Raw genomic sequence first — 13,297 nt, 5'->3', positions numbered from 1 at the left:
TCCCAGGGGCATCAAAACAACAAGTGTGAAAAGTCCTAGTGTGTTGTCTTCAGGAAGCAGCCACAGTCCAAGATGAAAAGTTTGACCCCCCTCAACATGCAGCAGAGAATTATCTCTAATATATATAGATTCTAATATATTGCTACCCTTAAGCATAAGTCATTAATATTTTTAGTTTTATGTTGGTCCTGCTTATTTTATTGTTATTGCAGGATATGATAATCAGGTTTGATTTTTTATTTTATTTCAGGACATTAGAGAGGTTGGTGGTTATGTTCTCATCGCCATGAACTTTGTCAAATCCATTCCCTTAACCAACCTTCAGGTGATCCGAGGAAACGGTTTATATAAGAATGCTTCTCTATCTATTTTATCGAATGAAGGCCTGGAGGAGCTCCCAATGAGAAACCTAAAAGGTATAAGCCTAGATTTTCCATTCTATAGCTTATCTATTGCACACAATATATATATTAATTTGTATAGCCAAATCATTTCATTTTAGTTAATTAAATTTTAAATTTTATGTAGTAGAAAATGGTTGAAATCCCTGTGTACCCCCTCCCAACCAAAACCAAAAACCCCTATTATTTGATACAGTCCATGTTGTAAACAATGGGAGTGATTTACTAAAAGTAAATAAATAAATATTTAAAGTAAATATCTAAATCCAAAAATAAAAATGTTAAATGTTGTATTTTACTACATTTATATTCTTTTTGAGTTTCAATAGACCAAAAGGGAGAAAATTAGGGATATTAATTGTTGAGTTTTACGAATTCTTTGCCCTAATGTTTGTCTTCTCACCAAGCCAAGACAGTCAGTGCTTGTGTGATGATAGCAGATGTCCACATAATGGTCTTTTGTTTTGATGTGTTTTCTATTTTGCATGAACCAATTTTTTTTATCTTATGTTTTTTTCACAGAAATTGTACAAGGTGGAGTTACAATGGAAAGAAATCCCAAACTTTGTCACTTAAACAGTATCAAGTGGGAAGACATTGTAAACCAAGAAAACGCAAATATTTCTATATATAATTCATCACCAACACGCTGTATGTATACATGTATAAAAAAAAACTGCTTGCTGAATATATTTTTTTCTGTAGTAGGATTGATAAGGCCACAGAAGTACCAGGTGGACCCAATAAAACTCATGACCAATTTTTTTGTAAAAAAGTAATATAGTCTGTGACCCTATTTAATATAGAACAATTCTCTTTTTTTTAATTTTGTCAAGCAAAATATGTATTTATTGTATTTATTTATATACTTTCAATTGATTTGTTACAGAAACATTACTAAGTACCATAAGCTGTAGCACAGATGGACATGTAGGTCTGTAGACCTAAATCATGGGGCTAGACTTGTGTACACTTACCTGTATGCTTTTAAATTGCCAAAGCAAACTTAGGTCCCTTTCAGACTTGCTGTTGAAAACTACACAGTTAGCCACTGCCACATAGCAAACTGCTGCTATTCTACCAGGATGTGGCAAACAACACCTCAGATCAACCCATTGCCCTTGTATTTCTAGTGGCAGTGCAGTTCTTCTTCCAGAAGAGGAAAAGCATTAACATGGCCAGAAGCAAAATGTTAATTACACGAATGGAAATGTGCCGCAACCCCATCACAATGCAATTGCACCTTTGTGCAAACAAATTTTTTCCCAAGTATTCCCATACACTTGAATGGGAGTGGTTGTGGGCACATTAGATCATGCAGTACAATGGCGCAGTTTACCAAAAGTCTGAAAGGGGCTTTCTTCAAACCTAAAGAAACATACAAAGAAACATACTTACATATGGGGTTTATCAAACGTAAGAACTCTTGTCTGCCCTATTAATAAAGACTGTAGCTGAAACAATTCTAGCTGTTGACAGGCACCAATACAGTTCCTTTTCATAAAGCAGATTTCTCAGATTTCACATGAGAATATTTAAATGATTGATTTAGTAAAATGGAAGATGTTGATCTGTAAATGTCTTGTCTTCCACCAATGGACCATTTCACCGTTGTATTACTGGAGCTGACACTAAATCATATATGTATCATATATACAGCACATTTATTATATTTTAAAGTCATGTATATTTATACTTACTGAGTTTTTTTCCTTTATTTTTTTAAACTGGCTAATATAAAAAGAGAACTGTAATCTGGTCAAAATGAGAGTGAAAAAAACTGATATAAACTAAAAACATTGCATTTAAATGCTGTCCTTTAAAACCTCAGGTCCCAAATGTGATGCAGAACTTTGCAATGAATCGTGTTGGGGACCTGGCCCAGAGAACTGTCAGATACGTAAGTATTCTGTTCCATAGTTTAGATTTTCTATACTAATAGCAATGTTGGGACTAATATTAAATGTAGCAGAAATATACATATACCGGTATGTCTAATCAATTAGCTAGATAGCTATAATGTATTGCTTTCTAAATGTGGCTTGGCTTAGATATCGATGTTGCTACCTATTTTCCAAATCGCTGCAGAAACTCAGTTTCTGGCAAAAAGACAAAAGCTCTCCCTTGAAAGGAGCAATATAGCGAGCAACATTAATATGGATAGAGTGTTGAGTGTGTTGTTATAGCATTACAAAAGTTTAAGAGTCCCATAAGCTGTTAACCAGTAAGAGGGGCACAACCTATGTTGTCCACATTAAATGCTTTATGGGCACTTTCTTTAAATGTACTTCAGTGCCTTATTTGATATCTTATTCCTGTGTATAATGCATAAGTGTTAGTCGATGACTGATGAATGTATTACCTTTGTTCATATTTATCACAATACATTGGAAGACATTAATAATAATATTGACATTATAATACTGTATTTAATATGTAACATATTACGAAGCGCTGTACATTAAATCCTAATCTTGCAATTTTTTCTTACAGTTACAAAACTCAACTGTGCTCAGCAGTGTCCTGGACGGTGCAGGGGGCCGATGCCCAATGATTGCTGTCACAGCCAATGTGCAGCCGGCTGTACAGGACCTAAAGAAAAAGATTGCCTGGTAATTTGCGACCATTGTAACCACTATATTAACAATGATGAACATTAAAATAAAAAATTTAAATAAAAAAAAATGCATTTTCCAACAATAAACAATAGTTAAAGCGACCCTTGGTCCTCCAAAAATTGTCAATCACACACACTGTATTCTCTTTTTCCTATTTTCTTTTCTAAAGCCTATACAAGAGTGGCTTTATCTTTGTTTAATGTTTTTTAACATCATTTAACATTTTCCTATATATTTTTGCATTCCGTGCTGATAGTATGAATGTAAATATTGTTATTCATTACTTAAAAACATTTTTTTTCTTTAAGGCATGTCGCAAATTTCGTGATGGTGATACATGCAAGGAAAGCTGTCCTCCACTTCATGTGTATAACCCTAATACATACCAAATGGAACCCAATCCTGAGGGAAAATACAGTTTTGGTGCCTCCTGTGTGGCTAAATGTCCACGTAAGTAACAATAATTCAATTGATCTGGAATTTCAGCTAATTGTGAATTTAATGTAGGTGGGCTTTAGAACCAGACAAAGCTTTTGATTGATGGCCCACTGATAGCTAAGCCACTGGGTAAATGTCAGAATCCTGGATGGTAATGTCATTGAACAAATCAATGATATCACCTCCAATCAGGAATCTAATATTTAGTGCCAGGAGAATCTAGAATCTTATGAATCATGTATATGGTGATTTTTAATGTTTTTTTTCTATTTTCTCTGTGCCAATTAAAATATTTAAACGTATATATATATATATATATATATATATATATATATATAAAATAATGTTTTTACCTTTTTTTAACAGATAATTACATAGTAACAGATCTTGGATCCTGTGTCAGGACATGCTATTCTGGTTCATATGAGGTAGATGAAAATGGTGTCCGCAGCTGTAAAAAATGTGATGGACCATGTAATAAAGGTAATAAAGAAAAATTACAAATTATAAAACTGTACCAAACAAAACACCACACCAACCTGGGGTTTGAAAAAAAAACAGAGCTTCCTTTATTCTTAAACATTAAGCCCTCTTCTCTTCTGAGAATTTCTAAGTAATAACTGTGCTTAGATTCCCTGCCCCATCACCTCTCCATCCTACATAACGTTTGGTGTAGCTGTTGGGAACTTAGCAAATTATAATATTGAGTATCACCTGAGTCTGCCGAGGCTTCCTATATCATACCATAACGAGATTGAATGGGTAAACACGTAAATAACATGCAAAAATATGAGACAATTCTTGTTAAAAAAACTGTCTGGTGACAGGGTCTCTTTAAATGTTTAAATAATAAATTTCTTATCTAGAACAAATATAAAAAATACATCTGACTCTCCTGAGCTGCATATTTGCCCTAGATTAGTAGCTGTATAATGGCTGTCAACTAATATTTTTAAAGGTGATCAGCAATAGTATTCTCTTTTTTTAATGCAATTTTCACCTCTAAACTAAAGTTCATATGTTCATGATGAATTTTTGTTGACTTTCACATCCTACATATAAATAAGACCGAGACATTTTAAAGCTGGTAACCATCTAAAATGTGCACATATACTGTATAATTTGTATATTACTCATTTTTGAAATTTCTTTTCTAGATGTAGTATGTGATGGAATTGGACATGGAAAACTAAAGTCTGTATTGTCCATTAATGCTACAAATATTGACTTTTTCGTGAATTGTACCATAGTACAAGGAAGCATAAGTATTCTCTGGGTGGCAAAAGTTGGGTATGTAAACTTAATTTTATTTAATCAACTACATACTACTTATGATGCAGGAAAAAGTTAAAAGTTAGCAAAATCTTGTAGTTCAGCTTCTGGAAAACTGCATACAGTAGGGCATGATGTCTGTCAATCACATTAAAAAATTTATGTTGGGTTTACAAATACTTTAAGAGTTAGACTTTATGCACTTCTTGTTTTCTCTGACTTTACATATACATAAAAGGTGGCTACTTTAGGCTAAGTAAGTGAATTATGAGTGGGTGTTGGTGGGTTCACAAAGCTTTATGAATACCCTTAAGGAAATAAATCATCTCTAAGTCTTCAGTCTAAATTTTCACCTTTGCATTTACTGCACCCAATGAAAACAGTCTTCTGCCTATGTTAAATTCTCCAAAGTGGGCCTAAATCACTGTCCCAGAATAAGTATGTGGCTCACTTAATAATTCTGCCGCGGTTATCTGCATCCCTGTTTCAGGTGTGCAACTGAAACCATTGAAACCTATATGCAGGCAATGGCAGCTTCTAAAATCCACTTTAAGAACTTTAAGAACCCAGCAGCTATTTTTAGACCAGATTGTTTTACATATAGATAAGTAGCAGCAGATCCAGGACAGAGCTGAAGTAAAACATAGTGGCATTTACACAAGTTATTTATTTTGTAAGCATTGCAATTTTCATGAGTCACTTGTTGCTTTTTTCTAAGCATAAATGTATTTGTTTTTTAGTGATACTTTTACGAACACACCACCATTAAATCCAGAAAAACTGACCATCTTTAAAACTATCAAAGAAATAACAGGTATGTGAATAATGTGAAAGCAGATATTAAGGTCATCACATTGTTTTGGGTGTGTCATGATCTTTATGAGTTTGTTTTGTTTGAATTATGATTTGGACCAGAAGACATAAATATTGACACCAGTTTAGCATTTTTTACTACATGTTTGTTAAGTAAGCCTAAAGAGAACATAAGGTTTTGTTTCTAATAAAAATACTAGCAGCATATTTAAAAAGCTAACCTAATGTATGAAACGTGGACAACAGAAAAACATTTTTGGCCATAGCAAACAGGCTTCATAATGTATTCTTTATTTATTTTGTTTTTATACCTCAACAATACTTTAAGAGAGCAGATGTTTTCCTCAAAATAGGTTCCACCTGATGCATAACATTGCACCTTCTACAACACCCCTTTGAAACTGGTTTGACTTTGTTATTAGGGGCTTGACTTCTCTGTCTTTTCCACCACCCTACCATTTAGCCTCTTCTCCCATAGTCAGGAAAGTCTGTTAACAAAATGACTTTTAAAGTTTGAAAGAGTTGACAGGTTTATCCATCATTTTTCCTGGACCCATTCACATTTTAGGAAACTTAGGAATGAACGCAGTAATACAGGGAATACTCTACAACATTCTTTCCACAGTGCCTTCAGGGCACAATAGAGGGTAGAAGTTTTCTACTTGGAATTTATGTTTATGGATTACAAGGTAGTTCTTGTAAAGAATAAAGAGTAGTAAAATGCATGCAAACGTTAACAACCTGATAACTTTTGTTGGTATTTGTAAGCCCAAATATTTCAGTTGTTCCAATTTCTTTTATAGGATTCCTATTGATTCAGTACTGGCCATCCAATTACACTGACCTAAGTGCTTTTGAAAATCTTGAAATAATCAGAGGCAGGACAAAACAACAGTAAGTAAATTTAAATATTAGCACAGTTGAGAGATGAAAAAACGAATCAAAAGTCATTTTAGTGATATATTACCTAAATCAGCTGTTTATAAACAGACGTAATTAGTATTAGCATTCATGGGCTATAGATAGTGTGCTAAAAACACCATGACGGGGAAAGCCTTTTTCAGGCTCTATTTATAAAACAGGAAATCTGACATTTCTTCAAACATTATCTTCCAGTCCCTGTGTTCCATTGGAAGTCTTTGATTCCCAAGAGGGAATGTTTAGGCAAATGTTAGATTGTTATAAAGATCTGAAGGGTGTGTCCTATAAAAAATACTTGTTAGATTTAAAGAAAGTGTTGTCAAAAAGTTTGTGCAAAATCATTAAAAAATTAAGCCGAACTCTAGACTTGTATAAAAGACAAAAAGTTGTACAGCCCTGTATTCATTAATACATTCCAAAGAGGATGATCAATATATTTTTTTTACATATGAGCACTGTAAGAACATTAATCTGATTTGGTAACGCCTCTTCCAAATCATGCTATCATAGAACTTAGACAGGGAGGAGCAGAGGTAGCAAAAATAGCAAACCAGTTGTTGCAAGCGCGGCAGTGCCAAAATGCTAACAATGGACACGCTGATATGAGGTAAAAAAGAGGGACAGAGAGATTAGAGATGAGCTCATCAGTCTTCTCCTTCACTGTCCAGTTACTAATTCAGGAAGTGCAAAACTTGTGTTCATTGCAGTAGAAACAAGTCAGGATGTTGTGTGTTTGTAAATCCCAACTGTGGCCAGAACTTACAACTGTCAGGCTAAAGCTAGGAAAGGGGGCCTATATAAATGTTGATAATATGTTGATGTACATATAACAAGAATATAGTAGAGTTCTAAATGTGTTGTTTATTTTAGTGGCAGATACTCTTTAGGTATAGTGACCCAAGAAATAAAATCTCTGGGATTCCAATCCCTCAAGGAAGTGAGCGATGGCGATGTGATACTTAAGGGAAACAAAAATCTATGCTATGTTAATTCAATCAACTGGACATCTATCTTCAGAACAAACCAGAACACGAAATTTGAAGGAAACAGACCTGAGGAAGATTGCAGTAAGTAATGCAAAAACATGAAGTTTTGTAAAAAAGGATAAAATGCCTTTATTGCAAACCATAGCACTCTTCCCTGACCTATAGTGCACACCTTTTTGTAGGGGCCTGGATTTATTTGTGACAATAATGTATTTAGAGCCAGAATTTACTATAATGGAACACTTTGGGACTGTGGCTGATCCATCCTTATCAGAGTAAAAAATGCCTTCCTTTCAACAATCCTAATAAAAGAATAGGTGGGGGGCATAATAAAAATGTAAAAATAAACCAGAAGTCTGCATGTCTCTCTCTCAGGAGCTAGCCCAGAACCTGCCCTTCTATATGTGTAGACTTTGAATCACTCTTAGTCACAGCCACATATTGTCCTGAATTTTTCTGGAATAAAGCCAAGTGTAAACTAATGAACACTTGCCATATATTGCTTGTGGGACACATTGGCTTTTGCAAATGCTGACAGTTCTTTCAGGCATCACACAATTAATTCTTCATTTGTTTAGGCTTGGCTACCTGTCATTTCTAAATACGGAGTGACTGTCAACAAGTAATTATACTGTAGGGAGGTGGCTAATGTTTAGCACCGACTACTGTATGAGAATTAAAAAACTAAAAATGATCCAATAAATGGGACTACTGAGAGACAAATAAGTGATGTTTTATAATACTAATACACAGGGCAATGTATCAAAGATCTAAAAGGGACAATCTGAGTTCAGGTGCAGTTTAAATGTATTAAGGGTGTAAAAAGGGTTCTTGAGGGCATTTTTAAAATCAAGCAGAAATATAGAACTTGGACACATGAAATTAAACGAGAAGTCCAAAAGCTCAATAATGATAATTTTATTGAAAAGTGGTGGCCCTTTAGAACAGACCAGCACGAGTAATGAGTCAGTCAACAGTGACTGAATTTTAACATGTTTGGGACAAATATAGATCTAAAACCAAACAAAACGAGTTAGAATGGGTGGACCATTGGTCTTTGTCTACTATCACTATTTCAACGTATGTATCTATCATACTTAAGAAAAGTGTAGAAAAAGTATAATATTTTCTAGGAACATAAATATATATCCCATGTTGTTACAAATAAGCATGTAAATGCAGTGCTAGGGAAAAAAAGGTTGTTGTCCATGGTTGGCTTTTATTGTTTATAATACATTTTTTATTATTAGCCAAGAATAAACAATGTGTTGTGGAATGCAATTTTTTTTTTCAATATTATTTTATTTTTTTTGCAGTTCTGGAAGGAAATGTTTGCCATCATTTATGCTCTGACCAGGGCTGTTGGGGACCTGGGCCTTCCCAGTGTATTTCATGTCAAGCATATAAACGGGGAAAAGAATGTGTACCATCCTGCAACATAAATACAGGGTAATTTTACTTACACAGATTTAAACCCAGTCACTAAATGCTAATAAAAACTTTGATTTTGTGATGTTAAAGGTGTTGATGTAATTTCAAAACTTTTTTTCAGTATCCCTGATTGAGAGTACATTCTGCATTGCAGAGATACATTGTTCAGGCATGGTCCACCATAGTCTGCGGCATAGAGCTGCAAAAAAAGAATAAAATAGGCTTCAAAGGACTAGTGAACTAATTAGGTACATGGGGAGCCAGTGGGCAAGAAATAAAGGAGTCTTTCCATCTAGCACATCCCAACATTTTTTGTAAATATTCCCCAAGCATGGGTTTATTCCAACAAAACATAAGCCACTTGGGCTTTAATACTCCCCTCTTTTCCAGAACTGTCTTATGCAGTAATTCTTTTTCACCACTAGATGTTCTTAGTGCTTTACATTAAATGGCATTCATCTTCATTTCTATGAGTGCAGGGTGTCATACACACCATATTGATGCAAAGAACGGTGTTAATAGCATCACATCTGAAAAAAGGTATGTCTAGACAAAAAAATTAAAATATACAGCAGGAGAGCAGTGGGGTAAGAAAGGAGTGAGCTGGGAGCCTGCACCAAAACTGGAATTAAAGGGCACAAATTAATCAGTACAATGTACAATATACATATTTGGATACCTAATCATGTCAAATGAACATGTCAAACTATGGCTCAGCTACTTAATTATTCTTGATATTTATTTCACCCAGTACATCCTCTTTGCAAGTACTTGCTTAGAGACAAAGAAATGGAAAATGTATTTCCTCCCGGGATTTTATTTTTCCATAGTATAATGTATCTCAGACACCACCACAAAATCTTCAGTGCAGACTTTGTAATTAGAACACTAATTTTAGCAGTCAGTGTCGTGGTGATTTGCGTAATACCTGGCTGGTGTTTCAGGAGAAGAGCTTTTGTGTTTAGGTTCAAAATACGCAGAATGCCCTAGATGAACTGAACACATAACTCCTGATTGCCTTAACACTGCCTTTAATCTAGGTCTTATCCAGACCTTTAACTTTCCTGGAAATCTAGCTTTCTGTGTCATCAGCAAGATTTAGTAAATGCATAGAAGTATAATTAGAGAACAGCTTTTCTATTTTATAAGGGATTACATTTCTTAGTCTGAGGGGATTTGTTTGGCTGTTTTCTTTGCTTTAACAGAAATATATCCTATGATTACTTTAACCAGCTTTGCAAAACTGCCTGTTAATTATCAAAAGGTTTAAGACAGAGGGAATTAAATATGATAATGCAAATAATATTAAAGAGACCCTGCCACTGAATTAGAAATTGCAGGCAAAATGAAGAGAAATCACGTACTTTTAATGCTTTACTTTCCATCAATATTTTTTATTCACATGCAGTGTGCTTTAGAACTTTTGAGTGATAGTTTTTATACTCATTTCTGATGTGATGCAAACCGCAACTGTGCCCTCAACTGTATTGGAGCAGTAAGAACCATTTTCTGCATGCATTTGTACTTGGTTGTGTTCACAATGTGGTGGTTTGCGGCACAGTTTCTGGATGCAACATGTGGTTTCTGGCTGCCCTTAAGCAGGCAGCTGCTTCCATTGTCTTGAATGAGGACATGTTCCAACCATAGTATGCCCTGGTTTAATATGGTTGAGTTGAGGTTGTTACTAGAGGACAGGAGATGGCCTGTAATCCCTTTGCGGTTCAGTTCACATCACTTTAAAGTGGAACTGAACTGGAAAAAAAAATCACACCTAAATTTCTGCAGATCCCTCAGTCCCGTTGGAGTTGTCCTCTATTGGGTCCAGCGTCATCCTGTAATCCTCCTTTGCCCCTCCATCTTCAAGACTTCTTCTAACTTCTTCTGGCTATGTCACCTGGTCTCGCACTGCGCAGGCATGAGATCAGGTAACATAGCCTGCTGTAAAGGAGGAAAATAAGCACCAATCTCACTGTGCATGCGTGAAATCTGCATTTTTCCCTTAATGTAGGATTCCCCTAATCCCAGGAGTCTCTGCGCTCCCATTCTGACTTCATCATTGCTGCAATAAAAACAAAAGGGAAAGGGCTTCACTCTTTTTTTTTTCAAGATAAAGGGTATTAAGAAAAAAAAAAGATCATTTTTACTTTACATAAAAGGGCTGTTCAAATTTTAAAAGTCAAGTAAAAATTTTGGTCATAGTTCCACTTCAACATCTGCAGCCATGTAGTTTTAGACCTCATGTATAATGGAAAAATTGCGTTTCAACTGAATAGTCTGGAGACAGGGTCTCTTTAAGGTTAAATAAACACTAAAGTGATTATATGTCTTTTATTTTGGAGGGTAAAAAGCTTCATTTGTTCACATCTGTTTTTTTTCTGAGGAATTCCTACATCTTAAATTACCTGTCCAAATTATAATAACTATATTGCACATGAGAATAAAACCTTCTAGTTTTTATAACACTTGTAAAAACATCAGATATTATACCTCCTTTGTATACCTTGAACAGTTTACAATGCTGGTCTGTGTTACAAATTCACAATACAGACATATGGCTTTTCAATTTTGGTCCAATCTCTTCCAGTTCACCATGTTCTTCTTTTTAGTAAAATCTCTGTTTTAGCTTCTGGGATTCTGCTATTAATTAAAAGAAGCAGAACAGCTGTGTTGCCATTCAGCATTAGTAACTGAAGAAGAAACAAACGTTTTAAAATTAATAACAATATTTCCAGTGACGTCATTTTGCAAGCTGCTCAAGTCGTTCCTGAAAGTGAAGGTCGGAGACCTGATACCACTTATGTTAAAGTACCGGAGAATTGTTATAGGGGGGTGCTAGGATGTATAGGAAGCCCAGAACTGTGGCATAGGGGGATTCAAACTGAGTTATCAAGTATGGGGACAACAGGCTATAAATCTGGTTGTGTAAATTCTCAAGTGTTTGCTGTTAGTTGAACAAAAAAGATATCAAGATTTTAATTTTTATTGCAGGGAACCTCGAGAGTATATTGAAAATGACCATTGTTTCTCATGCCACTCTGAGTGCTTACCACAGAATAATTCTCTTACATGCATTGGAGCAGTAAGTATGCTGAATTCATCACAATATATGTTTAAGTCATGGTATGCATAAAATGATTCATAGGATGGTAACAATGATACATGTGCTGCATGATTACAAAAACTGTGTTAATGCAACAGTGGAAAGATGAAGGGGGAAGAATGAAAGCCTAACTTCTCAGAAACTAAACTTCCTGTATTCTGGGGTGGGATAGACAGACGAAAGAGTAACAGGATGGATAACTGTTTTTCATTACTTTTTTTATTTTCTTTGCAAATATTGTTGCACATCTGGTCTCAATAGGACCAAGCAAGGGAAAAAAACGTTGTGGTGGGTTCAGTCATTTACTCAGCTGTTTATTTATAATGACACTATGGCTCTTTCCAAGCACATATCACGTTAGACTTTAGAGATTTTGAATCATGAATTCCAAGAAGGATTAAATTTGATTCTTATTTCTTGTATGTTGATGAGAAAACTGATTAACTTAGTACATTTAATATGTGTGAAAGATGTTTCTCATAAAGATTATGGGTAACTACATGAAGCAAAGTCCATATGGATTTAAGGAAAATAGTTTGCCTTTCTTACAGTTATCACTGAATCACAAAGAGGTTAAAGCAGCAACATAAGAATGTAATTGCCCAAACATAAACTATATTCGTATTTATTCCACAGGGATCCCACCACTTAACATAACTTTAACAATGAAGGTGGCTATACATAGGCAGTCCCCCTAAAAAGAATGGTGGACTGTGGGAAATCTGCTTCTCCTTATCAAATTCACACCAGTAGATTTTCTAGCTAGCTGTGCTGACCGTTATGTAGCTTATACAAGATGTAATAATTAAAGAGTAGATAATTAATGATCTTGCATGAAATGTCCTAGCCTTGGATTTTCTTTGTATGGGTTTATATCATTTTAGATTTTACCTGTTGCACTACTTGGTGAAGAAATCTGGTAGTTCAATGTGACCTACAATATGATTCCCTATGGGAAAATTCACTTGCATTTAGTGAAGTTGTGAGAGTATTTTGCTAGTTTTTCAGGCTGCATCTTTTATCCTTAGCCCTATAGAAAAGATTAAAAAGGTCCTGATCATGTAATATAAAGTGACAAACTTTTCACCTTTTTTTCTGGGATTTTGGTTATGCATAATGGAGGTCCTAGAGATTGCTACACAATACATTTTGGGTGGGGGACTTGCAAACCCTGCTTAAGCTTAACACAGCCGAAATGTGTGTTGCTTTTTCTGCATTGACCCTTGGGCACACCTACAAGATTTAAACAAAAAAGAGACCTATAATTATTGTGTTGAACAGTCAAAACCCTAAACTGGCAAATCCACCCAAAAAAGT

General features: G+C 34.9%; 1 protein-coding gene across 1 annotated transcript in view; it reads left to right on the top strand.

Moving 5' to 3' along the window:
- EGFR (epidermal growth factor receptor) overlaps positions 1 to 13,297 on the top strand; it is a 148,496-nt gene that overhangs the window by 108,368 nt on the left and 26,831 nt on the right. Inside the window, exons 3-14 of the mRNA XM_072412248.1 lie at positions 251 to 416; positions 924 to 1,052; positions 2,233 to 2,301; positions 2,895 to 3,013; positions 3,328 to 3,469; positions 3,824 to 3,940; positions 4,615 to 4,747; positions 5,470 to 5,543; positions 6,346 to 6,436; positions 7,334 to 7,530; positions 8,766 to 8,898; positions 11,869 to 11,959. Of these exons, the coding sequence (XP_072268349.1) occupies positions 251 to 416; positions 924 to 1,052; positions 2,233 to 2,301; positions 2,895 to 3,013; positions 3,328 to 3,469; positions 3,824 to 3,940; positions 4,615 to 4,747; positions 5,470 to 5,543; positions 6,346 to 6,436; positions 7,334 to 7,530; positions 8,766 to 8,898; positions 11,869 to 11,959 (1,461 nt within the window). The remainder of the gene's footprint in view (positions 1 to 250; positions 417 to 923; positions 1,053 to 2,232; positions 2,302 to 2,894; positions 3,014 to 3,327; positions 3,470 to 3,823; positions 3,941 to 4,614; positions 4,748 to 5,469; positions 5,544 to 6,345; positions 6,437 to 7,333; positions 7,531 to 8,765; positions 8,899 to 11,868; positions 11,960 to 13,297) is intronic.

Source organism: Pyxicephalus adspersus, chromosome 5, assembly GCF_032062135.1.
Source record: "Pyxicephalus adspersus chromosome 5, UCB_Pads_2.0, whole genome shotgun sequence".
NCBI lineage: Eukaryota > Metazoa > Chordata > Amphibia > Anura > Pyxicephalidae > Pyxicephalus > Pyxicephalus adspersus.
The sequence above is the reverse complement of the archived record's forward strand: the minus strand, read 5'-3'. Positions and strand labels throughout refer to the sequence as shown.